Source organism: Lagenorhynchus albirostris, chromosome 3 (genome assembly GCF_949774975.1).
Source record: "Lagenorhynchus albirostris chromosome 3, mLagAlb1.1, whole genome shotgun sequence".
In the NCBI taxonomy this organism is placed as follows: domain Eukaryota; kingdom Metazoa; phylum Chordata; class Mammalia; order Artiodactyla; family Delphinidae; genus Lagenorhynchus; species Lagenorhynchus albirostris.
In genome coordinates, this window is record NC_083097.1 from 137,941,827 (window position 1) to 137,964,524 (window position 22,698).

General features: G+C 37.1%; 1 protein-coding gene across 1 annotated transcript in view; it reads left to right on the forward strand.

Annotated features, from left to right (window-relative positions):
- Nucleotides 1–3,966, forward strand: part of GABRA1 (gamma-aminobutyric acid type A receptor subunit alpha1) — a 54,884-nt gene extending 50,918 nt beyond the window's left edge. Inside the window, exon 9 of the mRNA XM_060146530.1 lies at nucleotides 3,655–3,966. Within this exon, the coding sequence (XP_060002513.1) occupies nucleotides 3,655–3,966 (312 nt within the window). The remainder of the gene's footprint in view (nucleotides 1–3,654) is intronic.
- Nucleotides 3,967–22,698: the final 18,732 nt, after the last annotated feature.

Sequence of the window (22,698 nt, forward strand, 5' to 3'; positions counted from 1 at the left end):
CAAAATGGGCCAGAACCAGTCCTCAAAATTCACCTTGCCTTGAAACATCCTTGCCCACTATAAAAAATCTCTGAATTTTCAAATCAAGGACCTAGGCTCAGGTTCAGTAAAGAGGAGACAAGACAAAAGGGACTGCATTTACCAGTTGGAGAAAGGGGTGAGAGAGTGGACACAGAGTTTGTGTCCAATACTTACCTTAGCCATTGATGGCCTCCATTTGTCCTAGAACAAAAGGGTAGTCCCAAAGGAAAGAGCACCAAAACTGAAGATGAGTGATCATAAGACACTACCAATTGTAAGACATAGCCCAAAGTCATAGATGTGGACATTTTAAAAATGCACATCTTAGAATCACTGGCATATTCTATTAAAGTTCTTCAAAATTAATTATATGCAAACATCGGTGATATGCAACTGAAAAATGAAATGCAAGCACTGGGAAAAGTTGCTTTTCTATCTTAATCCTTTCTTTGCATGCTGCAAGAGGCCAATGTCTTTCTGATTGTGGCTCATCAGTATCAGTGGTTAATGACTTGTTAGATGAATTGAACTCGATATGGAAAGCATAGAATTTGGGTTGAGGCATTAGTGAGCTCATAGTTGAGTTTATATTTCTCTCTTTCTGACCGTATGTTAGTCTTTCAAGTGCTGTGTCTCAAATAAAATATTTCAATCTCTATCAATCTACAGTCCGTGTTATTCAGTGTACACATACAGCTATAGGTATGGTCATAGCTATATATTTTATGTATATATAGATAGATAGATACATATACATAATGCCTATATCTGTCATCCTAATGAGAAAGAGAATATTTTTTATAATTTATCTATGTCTCTGTAAAAATCTTCCCCAGGGCTTTGCCAGTTTGATTAGCTTATAATAAGGAGCATGATCACAGTGTGATCCAGGTCTCATTTTGACATTCAGAGAGAATAAATAACATATTTTTCCTGTGACCAGGTGAGTGTTTTCAGGAGAGGTAAAATTTCAATCTCTGACATGGTATAACTTCAAAAAAAAAAGAAAATCCACATAGGGCATCATGTTTTCAAGCAAGCATATAGTAGCCTTCTCAAGATCCATCCTCATATGTTTAATTGTTGAAAGAAATACCAACTTCTTTTTTTTTTTTTTTTTTTGTGGTACGCGGGCCTCTCACTGTTGTGACCTCTCCCGTTGCGGAGCACAGGCTCCGGACGTGCAGGCTCAGTGGCCATGGCTCATGGGCCCAGCCGCTCCGTGGCATGTGGGATCCCGGGACACGAACCCGCGTCCCCTGCATCGGCAGGCGGACTCCCAACCACTGCGCCACCAGGGAAGCCCCCAACTTCTTAATGAATATGGGGGAGTTCAATATTTTCAGAAATGAAAAAAACCATATTATTTCCTGAGAAACCAACCAGATATTTCTAAATATCCTTTTCAACATGATGCTGCAAAAAGAAAGCAAGAAATAAAACACTTGTTGAGAAAATTTAGTATTAGGGTATTATGATAAATTGGCAGTAGGAGAGACGAAATCTACCAATAATACAAACTCTTCTCCAAGAATTCTTCCTGTGGCAGATTATTCATTTCAGTTTATCTAATAAGGTGTCTGTCACTCAACAAATTTTGTTTAGATTAGAACCCATTGCCTCTCTTCAACATCAGAGTGCATATACATTTTATCTAAAGGACATACATGCTTTTCAATGTATCCTTTAATATTAGATCTGCTATTTTCTAAGCAGTGGACTCAATACAAGTTCAGTCTGGCTGTTTGTGTTGAAATAATTCATATCACTTTTTGACTTGTAGTCATTTGGACCACATTCAGAGAGAATCAATTTTACTCATTTTATTTTTGTACAAATAATTATAGAAATTTCTGTCACTCCTCCTAAAGCTTAAGCAAATCTGCCTTCACTATGAAATGGGTGTATACTTGGACTAAGTGGCCTTACTTTTAATGGTGTAATACTAGGAGAAAAAAAAAATCTGGGCGTTTTTTTGGTTTTAAGTCCCAGTGAATGTATGCTTAAGGACTTGGAGAGGAGAAAAGGTAGCAGATAGGTCATGGAGTTGGATAATAAAGAAATTAACCTGTTAAAATTGCACCTTGTGAGTGAGAAATATCAGCTCTTCTAGAAGTAATAGTTTATTCTGATTTGATATTAAAAATACAGATTGTCCAGAGTATATCGAGTCTGCTTGGTCAAGTTTAGCTGCTCATGAACATTCTCTGTGTAGTTTATTCACAATGTCAATAATCAGGCTTCACTCCCTAGGAGTTCTGATTCAAAATGCAAGATTGTGCCCAAGACATTTACACTTAAAAAAAATTTAACTGGTGATTTAGTGTGCACAAAAAAACAAGGCTCACTCTTCTAGACTAGTGCTATCCAGCAGGAATATAAGTGAGCCATAAATGTGAGCCGTATATATAATTAACATATTTCTGGTAGCCTTATTTAAAAAGTACAAACCAGTGAAATTAAGTTTAATAATATACTTTAGCCAATATGTCAAAAATATCCTCTTTACGTATAAATAATTCTAAACATTATTTAGGAGAAATATTGTACTTTTTTTTTTTTGCGGTACACGGGCCACTCACCATTGCAGCCTCTCCCGCCGCGGAGCACAGGCTCCAGACGCGCAGGCCCAGCGGCCATGGCTCACGGGCCCAGCCGCTCCGCGGCAGGTGGGATCCTCCCAGACCGGGGCACGAACCCATGTCCCTTGCATCGGCAGGCGGACTCCCAACCACTGCGCCACCAGGGAAGCCCTGTACTTTTTTTTATTTTTCATACTAAGCCTACTAAATCCTATGTGTACTTTAAACTTCCAGAACATCTCAAATTAGACTAGCCACATTACAAGTGCTCAATAGTCACAAGTTACTGATGGCAACTCTATCAGAGCACATAGCTCTAAACAATGATACAGTTTATTTTTGAAAAACAGAAACTCTAAGAAATACCGCACTTGTCAATTACTGCACAGATAACGTTGATAAGCAGCCAACACTGAGCAAGAATTGAATTCAGGATATCCTGACTACCCCTGCTTTGCCATTTGCCCATTGGAAACATGGGGAGAAGGAACAAATAATAATTAGCTCAGCAGTTTTTCACTGCAAAACAAACTACCCCAAAACTTAGTGACCTAAAACAACGACCAAGCATTTTGGGCTGGGAAAAACCTGATGGTATTTCTATTAGTCTGACCTAGGCTCATGCCAAAAAGTCCCTGATACGTGTTCATAGTTGGTCCTGCCCAAAACATCCATAAGATGTTTGGTCCACACCAAAGGACTTTGTTATTTGATCCTGTCCAAAACCATTTGGCATGGACCCAATATGCTCATGGACATTTTGGATAGGACCACATTTCAAGGACTTGGCGTAAACCAAATGTCTCACGGACCAACTGTCTTATGAACATTTTGGACAGGAACAAATGTCCTGCAAGGTCACTTGTCAATCTTATAACTAGACGTTTATATCTGCGTTTTTCATTTCTCCCCAAGATGCAGTTGTAAATTACGTTCCTTAGATTTTAAATAAAGCACATGTTTGAGTTCTAAAGGTCCCTTTGCTCAGCAACTTATAAACGTGCTTCCCACAGTTTACTAAACAAAATACTTTTACTCTTTCCTTCTACAGCCAAAGAAAATGAAGGATCCTCTCATTAAGAAAAACAACACTTATGCTCCAACAGCAACAAGCTACACACCTAATTTGGCCAGGGGTGACCCCGGCTTAGCCACCATTGCTAAAAGTGCAACCATAGAACCAAAAGAAGTCAAGACGGAAACAAAACCACCAGAACCGAAGAAAACCTTTAACAGTGTAAGCAAAATTGACCGACTGTCAAGAATAGCCTTCCCGCTGTTATTCGGAATCTTTAACTTGGTCTATTGGGCTACATATTTAAACAGAGAGCCTCAACTAAAAGCCCCTACCCCACATCAATAGGTCCTGTCATTCACATTCTGTTGTTCAGTCCTCTGCGCTGGGAATTGCTTTCTGTTCTCAACGCAGTAATTCCCATCTGCTTTATTGCCTCTATCTTAAAGAATTTGAAGATTTCCTTATTTCCATAATTCATATAAGAACAACAGACCCCTGTCTGGCAGTCCAGAGCAGAGCATACAGCTGAGACAGGATTCTGAAAGAGAGAGCAAGACAGAAAAATCACGACAGAAGGAGACAGAAGGGAAGAGAGAGGAAAGGTGGGGGAAGTAGGTCCAAAGACATGAGAAAAAGTAGAAGAAAAATCAAACTTAACTCTATAACTCTGGGTCATTTGTAGATATATATTTCCAAATATTCTAGAGAAAAAGATACTGTATATGTCAAAAATATTTTTATGTGAAGGTGTTTAAAAGAATAAATTATAAATGTTTAAAGAAGAAGCATTTTAAAAAATCTATGTCTTTATTGCACAAACTACAATGTGCTTCTTACATTTCTGTTTTGTTTTTTAAACCGATGTATAGCTTTAACATTCTGTTTCCAAAGCTAAAGATCCCCACTCTTTCTCCTTTTAAGAAATGCCTAATGCATTATTTTGTTGTTAAATGCTATTTTAAAATTTATGGAAATTGCATTGGCAAATGTGCAGTTCCTCACTGTAGAGCACATTTAATCCAATGGAGACAAATGCTTTAAATAGGCTGCTTTACTATCATCTGAGCTTTTACCACTAGACTCAATGAGGAGTCATTTTAACAGATACACACTCAATAAAACTAAAAAAAGAAATAATAAATTTAAATAGAACAATTTTAAAAGATTTATTTTCCATCCTGTCTATATCCAGATAGCACATGCATCCAATAATCACTGGATTTTCATTCTGAAGATGTTTTTAGAGGGGCAAAAATATTTTGCAAGCTCTAGAATTGTTGAATGTATTATTTTATATAACAGCACATTAAAAGCTTTAGATTGAAATTTATGACTAGTAAACAAATATAGAATATATAAATTATATATGTAAATATACGGCATGAGATTGTAAATTTTTTTACTTTTTTAAAGGTTGTGTTCTTAAAATACTGTGTAGGACTCACCGCTCTTAGCTGTTAGAATGTTGTTAAATGCTATGGAAATACTTTTAGAGCCTGCATTTAAGACCAGAACAGCCTGAATGAATCAGATGGAAGTTCCAATATATGGGTATAAAATCTGCTTATGGAGAGAAAGCTTGTAATTGTCCAGTGTACAGCAGTAAATCAGTTGCTATCTGCTCAAGTCATCCCACATTTCCCTATTTTAAGCTCTTGTAATATAGAAAGAAAATGGAAAAGCACTAGTGGGAGCTAGAAAATCAACTGTATATTATTGCTATCTTTGCTGATACCAACTATTTCAATAAGTGTTGTACCATATGTAGCATTAAATATAAAAATACATGAAAGAATGTACAGGAAATAGCTTTTATTGAGTAATATTACATTTCATTTATACTGTAGCAATATATTTGTAGGCATACTACGTAAGGGCTTTAATGACAAGAGGTCCATTAATACTCCCTATGAAAATTCTAGTCTGTTTCATTACTTCCCAGACGTTTTAGAAATAAATATTTATGCAGAAGGTATTTTTGAAGCCTCCTTTTGTCTGACAGAATTTCAGAGATATTTAAAATTAGTGTCCAGAATCCACAGGTTATGGTCTAACCACATTTAGAATACTATGACATAAACCTGTCATCATAATTACCAAATAAGACAGTTGGGATCCATACCCAAGTTTTGAGCAATGTTTGTCTCAAAAAGCTGCTATCCAATGATGCAGGAAAATACAGTTTGTGTTTTCCTAAACAAACTCTGGTTTTGTTTTTAAATGTGCTTTATTGTTTGATATGGTCCTGCCTAAATTCAATGAGCTAGCCCAATAAAGTGTGAACCAGGATATTTCATCCTTCGGTATCAAGTGTAGATATCATGTATAGAAATAAAGTAAAATATGGCTCTAACTTCTGTGTTGCTGTTAATCTTGTTATTTTGGGGCGTTAATCTAATGTGTTTATTAAGAGCATTTTATCTTCCAGACTCCTCATAGCTAACATTTGGTCTGTATTTTGCTCATTAGATGTGAATATTTCTTATTAGTCTGCTTTCTGCTATGCAATGACTGCATTTCTATCATTTCTTAGTTTGTTAGTATATGTGGACAGTATTCTATTGTATAAATTGATTGCACAACTTATCAAAGACAAATGATTCTATGTAGCTTTTCTACAGTGCTTTGCTAAACCATGTAATACTAGTTAAGTCTTCCTTGAAAATAAAGATACACTCTTATAGAGGACAGTTCCTGTAAACTCCCAGGAAAAATTTTTTAAAGATGACACTGAATGTTTATTGCACCTTAGTGCAGTGAAGTGGCAATAAAACCTAACATGAATCGAGATTGTTTATGGCAGATGCATGTATTGCTTTACAGAGTTTAGCAAAAGCTCTTAACTTTATGTCATACTGTATTCTATTATAATAATAAAGCTAACATTATTCAGTAAAAAATGGAATGCTTGACTTTCTTTTCATGTTATCAATATGACCTACCATTGCCTTGTTTTAAAATATTTTCAAGTAGGAGCACCTAAAAGTGCCAAGTGCTAATAAGAATCTAGGCTACTCAGAAGATTTTTGAAGATGTATCAATAGTATGATCCTAAACTATAATTTTAAATGAATCACTTTCAAAAAGAGGAACTGTTAAACACCTGGTATGTGGTGCTGCCAGTAGCACCTCAACGCAAAATTTGTAAAGCATAAATACAAGAGTCAACATACTGAAACAATAGTAGTTTGTTCATATCTATTGTTAATACAGTAGATTTGTTTTCTGATCTACTCCCGGGAGACTGGTTTAATTGTTTTAGAGGAAGAGTCTCAGCATTATAGTTTTTAAACCTCCCACAGATCTATTACATTCCTTAATGTTTCTATAAGCACAAAGTTAAAGTACAAAACACTGAGAGGGACCTTCAAGATGGTGGAAGAGTAAGACATGGAGATCACCTTCCTCCCCACAAATACATCAAAAATACATCTACATGTGGAACAACTCCTACAGAACACCTACTGAACGCTGGCAGAAGACCTCAGCCTTCCTAAAAGGCAAGAAACTCCCACATATCTGGATAGGGCAAAAGAAAAAAGGAAAAACAGAGAAAAAATAATAGGGATGGAACCTGCACCTCTGGGAGGGAGCTGTGAAGGAGGAAAGGTTTCCACACACTAGGAAGCCCTTTCACTGGTGGAGACAGTGGGTGGCAGGGGGGGAAGCTTTGGAGCCACGGAGGAGAGCACAGCAACAGGGGTGCAGAGGGCAAAGCAGAGAGATTCCCGCACAGAAGATCGCTGCCGACCAGCACTCACCAGCCCAAGAGGCTTCTCTGCTCACCCGCCGGGGTGGGTGGGGGATGGGAGCTGAGGCTCAGGATTGGGAGGTCAGATGCCAGGGAGAGGACTGGGGTTGGCTGCGTGAACACAGCACAACAGCTAGCTGGGAGGAAGTCCGGGAAAAAGTCTGGAACTCCCTAAGAGGCAACAGACCATTGTTTTGGGGTGCACGAGGAGAGGGGATTCAGAGCACCACCTAAACGAGCTCCAGAGACGGGAACGAGCCGTGGCTAAAAGCGCGGACCCCAGAGACGGGCATGAGACGCTAAGGCTGCTGCTGCCGCCACCAAGAAGCCTGTGTGCGAGCACAGGTCACTATCCACACCCCCCTTCCGGGAGGCCTGTGTAGCCCGCCACTGCCAGGGTCCCAGGATCCAGGGACAACTTCCCCGGGAGAACGCACGATGCGCCTCAGGCTGGTGCAATGTCATGCCAGCCTCTGCCGCTGCAGGCTCGCCCCACATTCCGTACCCCTCCCTCTCCCCGGCCTGAGTGAGCCAGAGCCCCCTAATCAGCTGCTCCTTGTCTAAGTGAAGAACAGACGCCCTCAGGCAACCTAAACGCAGAGGTGGGGCCAAATCCAAAGCTGAACCGCAGGAGCTGTGCAAACAAAGAAGAGAAAGGGGACTCTCTCCCAGCAGTCTCAGGAGCAGCGGATTAAATCTCCACAATCAACTTGATGTACCCTGCACCTGTAGAATACCTGAATAGACTACGAATCATCCCAAATCTGAGGTGGTGGACTTTGGGAGCAACTGTAGACTTTGGGTTTGCTTTCTGCATCTAATTTGTTTCTGGTTTTATGTTTATCTGAGTTGAGAATTTAGAGCTTATTATCATTGGTAGATTTGTTTATTGATTTAGTTGTTCTCTTCCTTTTTAAAATGATTATATATATATTTTATTATATATATTTTTATTATTATATTAATATAATATATATTATTATATTATAATATATGTAATATATATTATATTATATATATTTTATTATATATTTTTATTATTATATTAATATATATATAATATAATATATATTATTATATTATAATATATGTAATATATATTAATATATATTATATTATATATTTTTTATTATATATATATTTTTTTCCTTTTTCTCTTTCTGTGAATATGCACATGTAGGCTTCCTTGTTTGATTTTGTCTGTATGGCTTTGCTTTTACCATTTGTCCTAGGGTTCTGTCTGTCCATTTGTGTTTTTCAGAGTTTTTTTTAAAATAGTTTTTAGCACTTGTTATCATTGGTGGATTTGGTTTTTGGTTTGGTTGCTCTCTTCCTTCATTCTTTGCTTCTTTTCTTTTTATTACTTTTCTATTTTTAACAATTTTTTTATTTTAATAACTTTATTTTATTTTATTTATTTATTTTCTTTCTTTTTTTTCTCCCTTTTGTTCTGAGCCATGAGGCTGACAGGGTCTTGGTGCTCTGGCCAGGTGTCAGGCCTGAGCCTCTGAGGTGGGAGAGCCGAGTTCAGGACATTGGTCCACCAGAGAACTCCCAGTGACATGTAATAACAAATGGCGAAAGCTCTCCCAGAGATCTCCATATCAACGCTAAAACCCACTTCCACTCAACAACCAGCAAGCTACAGTGCTGGACACCCTATGCCAAAAAAACGAGCAAGACAGGAATACAACCTCACCCATTAGCGGAGAGTTTGCCTAAAATCAAAATAAGTCCACAGTCACCCCACAACACACTACCAGATGCGATCCTGCCAAAAAAAGACGAGATTCAGCCTTATTCACCAGAACACAGGTCCCAGTCCCCTCCACCATGAAGCCTACACAACCCACTAAACCAAACTTAGCCACTGGGGGCAGAGAGCAAAAACAACAGGAATTATGAACCTGCAGCCTGTGAAAATGAGACCCTAAAACACAGTAAGTTAAGGAAAATGAGAAGACAGAAATACACAGCAGATGAAGGAGCAAGGGAAAAACCCACAAGGCCAAACAAATGAAGAGGAAATAGGCAGTCTACCTGAAAAAGAATTCAGAGTAATGATAGTAAAGGTGATCCAAAATCTTGAAAATACAATGGAGAAAATACAAGAAAAGTTTAACAAGGACCTAGAAGAATTAAAGAGCAAACAAACAATGATGAGCAACACAATAAATAAAATTAAAAGTCCTCTAGAAGGAATCAATAGCAGAAAACTGAGGCAAAAGAACGGATAAGTGACCTGGAAGATAAAATAGTGGAAATAACTACTGCAAGCAGAAAAAAGCAAAAAGGATGAAAAGAATTGAGGACAGCCTCAGAGACCTCTAGGGCAACATTAAACACACCAACACTCGAATTCGCAGGCTCAGCGGCCATGACTCACAGGCCTAGCCGCTTCGCGGCATGTGGGATCTTCCCAGACTGGGGCATGAACCCGTGTACCCTGCATCGGCAGGCGGACTCTCAACCACTGTGCCACCAGGGAAGCCCCAGCATCATTCTCAATGGTGAAAAACTGAAATCATTTCCACTAAGATCAGGAACAAGACAATGTTGCCCACTCCCACCACTATTATTCAACATAGTTTTGGAAGTTTTAGCCACAACAATCAGAGAAGAAAAAGAAATAAAAGGAATCCAAATTGGCAAAGAAAAAGTAAAACTGTCCCTGTTTGCAGATGAAATGATACTATACATAGAGAATCCTAAAGATGCTACCAGAAAGCTACTAGAGCAAATCAATGAATTTGGTAAAGTAGCAGGATACAAAATTATTGCACAGAAATCTCTTGCATTCTTAAACATTAATGATGAAAAATCTGAAAGAGAAATTAAGGAAACACTCCCATTTACCATTGCAACAAAAGAATAAAATACCTAGGAATAGATCTACCTAAGGAGACAAAAGACCTGTATGCAGAAAAATATAAGACACTGATGAAAGAAATTAAAGATTATACAAACAGATGGAAAGATATACCATGTTCTTGGATTGGAAGAATCAACATTGTGAAAATGACTATACTACCCAAGGCAATCTACAGATTCAATACAATCCGTATCAAACTACCACTGGCATTTTTCACAGAACTAGAACAAAACATTTCACAATTTGTATGGAAACACAAAAGACCCCAAATAGCCAAAGCAATCTTGAGAAAGAAAAACGGAGCTGGAGGTATCAGGCCTGGCTTTAGACTATACTACAAAGCTACAGCAATCAAGACAGTATTGTACTGGCACAAAAACAGAAATATAGATCAATGGAACAGGATAGAAAGCCCAGAGATAAACTCACACACATATGGTCACCTTATCTTTGATAAAGGATGTAAGAATATACAATGGAGAGAAGACAGTCACTTCAATATGTGGTGCTGGGAAAACTGGACAGCTACATGTAAAAGAATGAAATTAGAACACTTTCTAACAGCATACACAAAAATACACTCAAAATGGATTAGAAACCTAAGGCCAGACACTATAATACTCTTAGAGGAAAATATAGGCAGAACACTCTATGACATAAATCACCGCAAGATCCTTTTTGACCCACCTCCTAGAGAAATGGAAATGAAAACAAAAATAAACAAATGGGACCTAATGAGACTTAAAAGCATTTGCATAGCAAAGGAGACCATAAACAAGAAGAAAAGAAAACCCTCAGAATGGGAGAAAATATTTGCAAATGAAGCAACAGACAAAGGATTAATCTCCAAAATATACAAGTAGCTCATGCAGCTCAATATCAAAGAAACAAACATCCCAATCCAAAAACGGGCAGAAGACCTAAATAGATATTTCTCCAAAGAAGACATACAGATTACCAACAAGCACATGAAAGGATGCTCAACATCACTAATCATTAGAGAAATGAAAATCAAAACTACAATGAGGTATCACGTCACACAAGTCACAATGGTCATCATCAAAAAATCTACAAACAATAAATGCTGGAGAGGGTGTGGAGAAATGGGAACCCTCTTGCACTGTTGGTGGGAATGTAAATTGATATAGCCACATGGAGAACAATATGGAGGTTCCTTAAAAAACTAAAAATAGTACTACCATAAAACCCATCCATCCCACTACTGGGCATATACCCTGAGAAAACCATAATTCAAAAAGAGTCATGTACCACAATGTTCATTGCAGCTCTATTTATAACAGCCAGGACATCGAAGCAACCTAAGTGTCCATCAACAGATGAATGGATAAAGAAGATGTCGCACATATATACAATGGAATAGTACTCAGCCATAAAAAGGAATGAAATTGAGTTATTTGTAGTGAGGTGGATGGACCTAGAGACTGTCATACAAAGTAAGTCAGAACGAGAAAAACAAATACTGTATGCTAACACATATATATGGAATGTAAAAAAAAAAAACGAATGATTCTGAAGAACCTAGGGCAGGAAAGGAATAAAGACGCAGATGTAGAGAATGGTCTTCAGCACACAGGGACGGGGAAGGGGAAGCTGAGATGAAGTGAGAGAGTGGCATGGACATATATACACTACAAAATGTAAGGTAGATAGCTATTGGAAAGCAGCCGCATAGCACATGGAGATCAGCTCGGCGCTTTGTGTTCACCTAGAGGGGTGGGATAGTGAGGGTGGGAGGGAGATGCAAGAGGGAGGAAATATGGGGATATATGTATCTATATAGCTGATTCACTTTGTTATAAAGCAGCAACTAACACACCACTCTAAAGCAATTATACTCCAATAAAGATGTTAAAAAAATAAAAATTACCTTTGTAAAAAATAAAAGTTCAAAATACTTGTAATTGCTTGAAAGACAATGGAGAAATTTCAACAATAGGCACAAAACTGTACCTGCTTCCTACAGACAAGACCATGTGAGGCCAAATCTTTCTATGTCAGATGGTTGCCAGGTGAAAACAAAGTAAATTATATTTCTACAATACAACATGCATCTTCTTAAAAAAATGATTCAGGACTTAGGAAAATTAATACTTTTAAAATCCTCCAGTGAAATGACTTATTCAAGCCAAATAAAACTACCCATGAAAACTAGGTGAACCATAACATTCATTGATTTGTTGGCTTTCATAAAAATGAACGTAGTGAATGATGATTATTTTGGCTATCAAACTATATCCACGTCAAGGCTAACCATAACAATTATCAAAGGAATCAGAATAAGAATGGACTTGGCATTATGACCGACCATCTGTTTGAATTTAATTATACCTGTTCGTTAATCTCTTCTGTTGGAGTTTTCTAACATCCATCCAGCTCTTGTGACCAACAAGAGCAGTCATCTGAGTTGATTATGTTATAGCCATGATTTAGTCAAATAAATTAACTCCAAATGTTAATTTAATTAAACTAAATTCTACTAACATTTGCTGAGTCTCTACCCTGTGTTAAGTACTGTGCTAGTCAATAGGGATGTACAGATAAATATTTCATGGCCTTTTTCCATTTGGAAATCAATGCTATCATTGGGGAGGAAAACAAAGAATTAGGCAAAAATAATGATAAAAATATTGTAAGAAAAGTAGAGGATGATATGAAACACATAACAGGGGTTCCTTGCCACTCCTCATAAGGTTAGGTTATTGAATCTGTAGGAACTAATAATGTCTAAGATGAGACTTGAAATATAAGAGGAAATGAAGTAGTCCTGCACCACGGGACAGTGGCCTTGGGATTTAAGGCCAACCTATGAGGTGTTAGCCATTTAACCACTGACTAAACAGTTGGGACATCTTAGAACCCTTCCAGTATTATAGTAGTTACTGAGATTACAGAGATGAAGATAACAGTATGCTCTTGGAAAGATCATAATTTCATAGACAATCCAAGTGAACCTAAAGTTATAACAGTAAAAAAGATGTAAAGGGACAAAGTACAGGGCATTTATACTTGGGAAGTGGTATGAGGGAGGTCTTCAGATGAAAGTGTTGGCTGAGCTACGTTTTGAAAGATGATTCAACATTTATCAGGCACTTTAGTGTTGGGGAGGCTGCTGATGATAAGGGACATATTTTTTATTCAAAGATAATAACACGTTAAAACTTAATTCAGTCACAAAGTCTACTGCCAGGGAACTAACATGTATATGTAAAGCAGACAATATCACATCAAGTGAAGCTTTGGGGACTGTGAAAAACAGTACATGCCCCCAGTCTCTTTAGTCTCAGCTCCAGCTATTTGGTGCCATGTGGGGAAAGGGTCCTCATATTGCTATGTATTACAGTGTTAGGATAAAAAAAAACAAACACTTGATTCTGAATTTCTTTTTAACTCCAATTTTGAAACTATTGTTTGTCACATGTAATGTATCAGCCAGTTGAATTTGGCTAATTCAGCTGATTAGTGATCTCTGTTTTTCAGAATATCTATACAAATCCACACATTCATTGGGTAATCATTAATTGAATAGCTATACTATGTTTGGCGTTAAGATTATTTCACAGAGAAAGGGAAGGTTGTCCTCTGTATTAGTTAGCAAACATCAAAACTCTATTTGAAAGAATGCTGATTTACTACATTTTCAAAAGCCACATTATTTTTCAATAAAACATTTATAGTCTAAAAAGAGATCAAAGTTTCCATAGGATTGTAAACTATTAAGATTCTTTTTGGTTTTGGTTGATAATTCACCTGTCTTTCTCTGTAACATGTTATTATAGAAAAGATCATGTCCTAATTAATAGTCCATCAAAGTATAATTTATGCATATTACCTTCTCTGATCTTACCATAGAGTAGTTATAAAAGAAGAAATTCATATAGGTCTATTGATTCGTTTACAACACTGTGTAAGTGATTTTGCCAGATTAAAAAAATAATTTGTACTTAATTATAAAGATACTTTCAAAACTCATCTTTAAAAATCTTACACTGGATCTCCTTGGTCTATGTTTTATTTGAAAATTTAATCATCATATAAAGTATGAGAACATGAAAAAAATTGGCATTTCAGGTCAAAAGGAAAAGTCATCCTAAACAAACTAGAGATGATGGGGATGGCCAGCACACTCTGGTATCCATTGAAGCAGAAAGAGCATGGCCACTGGAGTCAGAGACCCCACTTTAAATATTGACTTGACCCATTGCACAGTTCCTTCTGAGCCTCATTTACGCAGAAAACAAGAATAATAGTAGTTAGCGTAGACATTTCTAGAGTGGCACAGTGAGGACCTGAACAATTCCTCTCCCCAAAAGCAATAATAAAACTTGACAGGTTTTCTAAAAGCAAAACTTTCCAGATTCTAGAAATCAACAACAATGTAAGGGGTATTTATTTAAAAAAAAAGAGCACTACTGAAACTTTTGTAAGAATGTTCATATGTAACATTTTAATTTGCAATTGAACTCATGGCCCCTTCAGCTCCATTTCTGCAATAATGCTACCAGTGAAGCACAAGCTGTATAAATATGCATCTTCACCACTGGGGGGATGGGGGCTCTTACTTAAATTGGACCAAAGTATGCAAAAATTCTATACCCATGGAAATAGTAGTAATCTTGTAGGCAAATGAATAGGAAAGCCAATACTTAAGGTAACCAGAAGTTACAATCCTTATTAAAGCAAACAAAAGACTGGCAAAAGAGGCAGAAATGGAAATTTAACAGGAGGATAAGGAAAAAAAGTCATCTGTAGTGGGCTGATTTCAAATCAGTATAATATGCATGTTCAAAGGATGAAAAAAGTTATGTTCAAATAATAAAGAAAAGTATTATAGCAATGATATACATTAAATACAGAATCTCAATAAAGAGAAGAAATCTTAAAAAAGTAAATCTAAAGGGAGAATCTGGACTTGGAAATAAGGATAATTTAAGTGATTAAGTTACTAGAGGAGCTCAGAAGCAGACTGGAGAGTTTATTTTATTATTTGCATATTGTATCAACATTACCCACAGCCAATGTTTACGGATTCATTGGTTTTATTTCAGAAACTAAAGTAATACTACTTGGGGGGTGAGGAAGGAGGGATGACTGGGGATTTAAGCAATAAAGTGTGGCATTACTAAGGAAAATCTATACAGTTTGCTGTCAATGACAAGGAATTCAAAGTTTCATTAAAATAAATCTTGGAGATTTTGTCTCCTTCAGTATAAAACCAGTAACTATAATAAATTCCCTCCATAAATGGAAGAGTGAGTATAAATTCAATGGAAAAATAAAATTCGACGGAACTGTTAAATCAGAGGGTTTTTTCTTTCATAATAAAACACAAATATTTTTTGAAAATTAAATTGTTTTGTCCTTTAAAGAGGAAATTCAATTTCAGACATCATAAATAAGACTATACTCTCCCCTCTACATTATAGCACAGCTATTTGTAGGTCAAGCAGAAACATTTGTTCCTGCTGTTTGTAGCTATCTTTATTTTGCCCACTAGCTCTAATTTTCAACTAATATAAGAGCAGGGAGAAGTCTGTGGATATTATTACAAATTTTTATAATCTTGAAAGATGAAGTATAGTTTATGCTCAGAATGATCTAGTTTTAGAGCTTGGCATGAAATAATGAAACACTGCCTAGATGTTTATAACACTCATGGTTACAAAACGACATTGTTGAATATAATTTGGATTTCTGGCATCACAATTATCTCAAGGTGAAGGGTGCAATAAGGTCTCTTCAAAATGTTGTTGAGTATTTTTCTTTAACAAAGTTATTCAACTATTAAAAGGTAAACATTTAAAATTGTTTTTATTAATCTTGGTGAGCCTCTGTTCCTCAGCAGCCCTATTTCTGCACAGACCACCACTGGGAGTCGGTGAATTAACATGTGGAAACTGAATACACACATAGGTAGGTCAGTTGTCCACAGAAATTCAGCTTTTTTCCTTCATGGCCACCGCAAAAAATAGAAAGAAACAGAAATATCAAAACTGTTTTTAAATCCAAGCCTTAGGTAGTATTCTCAGGAACATTTGTGATTCAAAAACTTTTTCTTGAGCAAAGGATTATTCAAAGATAAGATTAAAGTGCTATGTGGCCCAAAGCAATGGGACTTTTTCTCCCCAACAAAGTTTGGCCAGGGCACCCTTGAAAAGTGTCTGTGTATTCTACGAATCCTAAACAAAACTTTCCATAGGAAAATAAACCACTATATGATATAACAGGGATAATCATCACTAATCTATAGCTCCCAATAATGTACTGCTTTCTTAGTGACAGGGATTACACTGTATCATTTTCATATATTATTTAATTCTCATATCCCTGTGATGTTGTGATGACAATCCCATTTTACAGATGAGAAAACTGAAGTTTAAAAAGATACATGAACTAACCCACTGCTGTGTAGCTATAAAATGCCAAACCACAATTTGAAACAGGATTGGAATGAGGTCACTTTTTATGAGTTTAAATGGGCTTAAATTTTCTCTAAATTAATTCCTTTACTTTATAAATAAAAAATAATGAAAGCCATCATGAATAAACTCCCTGTTAAAGGTAGATTCAAGATTATAGTGCACATTTTTTGAATGCCAATAAAAAAATATGAGAAAAAAAACTATTTTTCCAAGTGGAAAAATAGTTGAAAAAACCCAACAATGAGATTATTGGGTCTACCAACGAAATCTAATTTTCCTGGAACAATAATTTAAACAGTGTGTCTTCTGCTTAGGTATGTTTTAACATGTGAATTTTATTCATTTCCTATTGATTGTCTAATGCCAGGGGGTGGTATAAGTGGTGGGGAGGGGAATGGAAATATGGAAAATTGTAAGTACAGATTGGAATTTGTTATAAGCTTTGTCTTTTGTAGTAAAGAAGACTGCCACCAGTAAATTAGGAAGGGCCAGTTGTGGAGGTGAGATCAAGATATTGGACTAGAAAGATGCTGCGCTCACCTCGCCCCACAAACACATCAAAACTATTAGAAATATTGCCATCAAACAAAGGTAATTCCTAACATTTTCCTATCTACTTTTCATTGTTGTAAGGAGCAAATAAAGCTCATTTCTCCCTAAAAAAAAAACCAAAAAACAACTACCACCATGTATGGAGCCACTTTCTCTGAGAACTACGACAGCTCTTCTATAACCAAGGTTATAAAGAAACAACCACAGAGAGTCTGGTAGGAGGGAAGGAGACACAGTCTAGTCTAGACCCACACCCCTGGTGGGTGACCCAAAAGAGGAGGCGGGATATCACAGGCTAAAGAATCCTGCCTAAGGGGTGAGGAGTGGCTGGTTTGAAAACCAGTGGGGCTTATCAGAGGGTTGTAGGAAACTGAGACTCAGCTTCATCCATTAACATTATCTTTTTTCAGTTTTGTAGGCATTTGGAGGCCCCTACCTAGTCTACAACACTGCACATCTCAGTGGAAACAGAGCTGTTAGACTTTTTGATGCAGTGCCTTCTCCATATATTTTAGTTTATAACTTTCTCTCGCCTTCTTATATTTGGGAAAATAATAACTATGTATGTGTACATATATGTGTCATGCAGTATGTGTCTATTTATATCTTTCCCTCTCTTTCTCTCTCTCTTTCCATACGTAGAGAGAAAAATACAGAAGTAGACAAATAAAAACATAGGCACACACAGATACATACACACACATACATATGTAGTTATTATCTCCCCACATATTTCCTCCTATTTGCAGAATTTGGTGAAGAGAGGGTAAAAAGTATAACAAAGATGGTAACCAAATGGGATTTTTTTTGGTCTAGAAATATAACAAGCACATAGGTGATCTAGATTCTAAATGAAATTTCTGAAGAGCTAATGCCTTCTTGTGGGGTCAATGACACCTGCACTTTTTAAAATAAAGAAAGGGCAAATTCTCTGTATTGGCATCCTTGGCTTTCAGGTACCTGTTTGCTTTTGTTTTGCCAAAGGTTATTGGGACAAAGCAGAAATGACAGATTGTCTGGAGACCATAAGGCTGCTACCAGCCCACAGCAGTCCAGGCAGTGCCAGGTAGCAGCCTTCACAGACCGCCAGGCCCTGTTCTCTTTAATGAGGACTGCTAAACAAGGCAGGTGGCATGGAGATTGGGGCATCCTAGTATGACGTGGGAGAAATAAGTGAATACTCCCTTTCCACCTCTTCCATTTGGCTTCTCTTCATTCAATACAAATGTCCTTGGGAGCAAAAGGGACCTGCTTTTAAGGACAAGTCCAATATCATTTTTTTTTATTTGTAAGAATAAAAAAATAAATAAAAACCTAAGGGGAAAAATTAAAAAAAAAAAGGATCCTGTTTGTCAGAAGCAGACAAGGGCAGAGAGCCACAAAGCCAAAGATTTCTACAGATATTACAGATAGAATGTGTGGTTTTCACCTCTACCTCCCCTGGAGAGGATTGCCTCCTGCATGGGCTTGGTTAAGTCCCTGGGCTAAACCTAACTTCCCTGTAAATATGTGCATTATGGGTTACACATCCACCACCCCAAAGTCTTCTCTAACCTCTATGGCAGGAATTTTGTTTCAGATCAATTTCTAATTCTTATTTCCTCCCATTTAATTGCAGGTCTGCCTTTTGTTATTCTCCTTATTCTCTTCACCAGCAATGCAACCTTCATTTGCCTTGCCAGGCATCCACAGCCTCACTAGCCGCTCACTCCTCCACTTGTCCCTGGATCCTGAGACTCTTACTGGCCCAGAGACCGACCATGGAGGGATCCGACATGTAAAATCAGTATTAACCCAACGGCAAAGCTAGTCTGCTTTGAGTCACCTACAAACTCAGCTTTGATTGACTGCAAAGACTCTCCTCTTAACCTCAACAGAATTTCACTAAAACCACAAGAAAAAGAGTAAATAGAAGAGACAAAATGCACTATGAGTTCAGAGGTGAGTATACCCATGCGAGCTCAAAACATCAGGGAAGAATGCTCCTTCTTCCCAAGTGGCTAGATTAGGTGTGAATAAGCAGACCAGAAGTTGTGAGCATCACGAAGAGGACTGCACAAGGACAAAGGTGCCAAGTTAGAAACAGCCTGGGCATACTGTGAGAACGATGAGAAAAATGGGAAAGCAAGAGTGGAAGCCATTGTAAGATCATGTTCTAAAGTCATGTGTCTTGATGCTTGCGTTATTTCCATTCATGAAGGGATCTAATAAAGTGCAATGCTTATGAGTATGGATTCTACTTTAGAGAAAACAAAATCCAAATTTCCTCTGTCTGTGTGAACAAAGGTAAACTCCATATCCTACCTAGGCTTACGTTTTCTGATTTAGGGTGGAAATATTATTTAGCTTCCAGATTGACTGAAAACATTAAATGAGTTAATGCACGCAAGAACTTAGTACATTGCTTAGCATATAGAATTATTCAGGAATTATATGATTATTATTAATTTTTTAATCATGCGATACTTTTTTTTGAGAATCTATTAGGTTCTCTTTGTTGTGTTGGGCACTAGGGATAGAATGAAAAGACAACCTACAGAATGGAAAAAAAAATGTTTGCAAATGATGTGACCGACAAGGGATTAATCTCCAAAATATACAAACAGTTCATGCAGCTCAATATCAAAAAAACAAACAACCCAATCAAAAAATAGGCAGAAGATCTAAATAGACATTTCTCTAAAGAAGACATACAAATGGCCAAAAGGCACATGAAAAGATGCTCAACATCACTAATTATTAGAAAAATGCAAATCAAAACTACAATGAGGTATCATCTCACACCAGTCAGAATGGCCATCATCAAAATGTCTACTAATAATAAATGCTGGAGAGGGTGTGGAGAAAAAGGAACCCTCCTGCACTGTTGGTGGGAATGTAAATTGGTGCAGCCAATCTGGAGAATAGTATTGAGGTTCCTTAAAAACCTAAAAGTAGGATTACCATATGATCCTGCAATCCCACTCCTGAACATATAGCTGAAGAAAACCATAATTCGGAAAGATACATGCACCCCAGTGTTCATTGCAGCACTATTTACAATAGCCAAGACATGGAAGCAAACTAAATGTCCATCAAAAGATGAATGAAAAAAGAAGATGTGGTATCTATCTATCTATCTATCTACCTATCTACACACCACCATACTATATATATATATAATATATATATTTATATATAATATACATAATGGAATATTACTCAGCCATAAAAAATGAAATAATGCCATTTGCAGGGACATGGGAGGACCCAGAGATTATCATACTAAGTGAAGTAAGTCAGATAGAGAAAGACAAATATATTCTATTGCTTATATGTGGAATCTAAAAAACTGATACAAATGAACTTACATACAAAACAGAAATAGAGCCACAGACATAGAAAACAAACTTATGGTTACCAAAGGGGAAAAGGTGGGGGGAGGGATAAATTAGGAGTTTGGAATTAACATATACACACTACTATATATGAAATAGATAACCAACAAGGACCTACTGTATAGAACAGACAACTATACTCAATATTTTATAATAACCTATAAGGGAAAAGAATGAAAATATAAATAAATAACTGAATTAGTTTGCTGTACACCTGAAACTAACACAACATTGTAAATCAACCATATTTCAATTTAAAAAATGTATAATAAAATTGAGTTCCTGTTCTAATTTCACTATCTATGGAAGAAAGTGGGAAGTTAGCTAACAAATTCAGTACCATATCATGCATAGTGTGATTAAAGTAAGTACAAAGGTCCTGGATCTGCTGAGGTGGAGTAAGCAGCCCCCGGGGCTGAGGGGTTGAAGAGTTTACCTGATTCATACCTGGGAGGTCAGGTAAGATTTCCAAGATACAGAAATAACAAGCTGTTAAGATGAAGGAGGGATCTTCCCGGCAGAAGGAACAGCAGGTGCCAAGGCTTCACATGGTTCATAACGGCCCAGCCAAATGACGCACCTGGAGCACACGCAGGCAGGACAGGAGCTGGGACTGGAGGGTTTCCCAAGGATCTGCCTTTTGTTCCACCCTGATTGCTGTGGGGTGGTGCAGGCTCAGATGTTACCTTCTGTGTACAAATCACAAGGAACGAGGAGGGAGGTAATGTGCTTCATACAATCTGCTGTGAGAGTTCAAAGCATAGACTTTGGAGACACGGTGGTTCTGTATCTTTATACTTGGTTGTCACCTTTGTGACTCTGGGCAAGTTAACTGCTGCAAATCTCATTTTCCTTATCCGTAAAATGGAGACAGTATTTCTCATAGAGTTACTATGGTGATTAACAATGATAATGTAAATAAGCAATTAGTTCAGTGCCTGGCCTATAACCAGGACTCCGTATTGGCTAGCTTTGCTTATCACTGACTATTTTATTAATGATAATAACTTTGGCTTCAGAATGTTAGACAGAGTTCCAAAGCCATGCCTGCTGCTGTCACCACCTCTGCTTGTACAAATAAAAGTATAATAATCCATAAAATTTATAGTGAGAAAAGGAAAACTTAACCTTGAAGGTGGAACTCCAGGTTACAAAAGAGATGGAATTAGAGAAAACCTGGCTTAAAATATCATAACTCTGGTTTCTCTTTCACATTTCCTCTTTCTCCAGACTTGCTATCCTCCAGTTGTCTTCACCACTTGCTTTCGTGACCCAAGTCCTAGCTACACTTTCCTAGACTGTCTTCATTACTGTGCTCTAAGAAGTAGGGGAAAAGGTTTCATAACGAAGTCATAGTGGAATGGGTAGCCCTATTCCCTTAAACACATATAACATGGGGCCCTACTCCCTTAAACACAGCTGATTTTACCAAGACTTGAAAATTGATACCAAGTTCTTTCAAGAAATTTGGAAGTTGAGTCACTTAAATATTATGTTTGAACTGAAATATCACAATGAAAGTATCAGCTAGCACTTAATTTCTTACTCTGTGCCAGGTACGGGCTAATAACTTTACATGTGATATGGTGTGATCCAACTGTTGACAAATTGTTACTTACTTAAACATGGAGGAGTGAAAATAAATTGGGCAGGTCATCACAACTAATAAGTGAGCTTTGTTAATTCAGAGTCTTTGAATTTAAAAGAAAACTTAAATTTGATTATGTAACCTGAAAACTCCAAACCAAGAAATAGAAAAAATAATTTCTTGCTGATCAACGGAAGGGCATTCTTGGGCAAGCCCTCTTATCCTCTCCAAATCTTGACTTCCAAATTTGTAAAATGAATAGATAGGTTTGAGACATCTTAACAATTCTATGTTTCTATGATTTTATATGAGCCCTCAATACATTTCTCAGATGAGCATTTTCTACATCTCCGTGGGAAATTTATGGGAAATTTTAATTCAAAAAGGTAACTAGAGGATAATGGATTATACCAGCACATGAATGGAAAACACCTGTCACTCCTGTTCAAACTCCCTCATTCCTCTTCCAAGAGAGCTATTGCTATTCAATCACCATA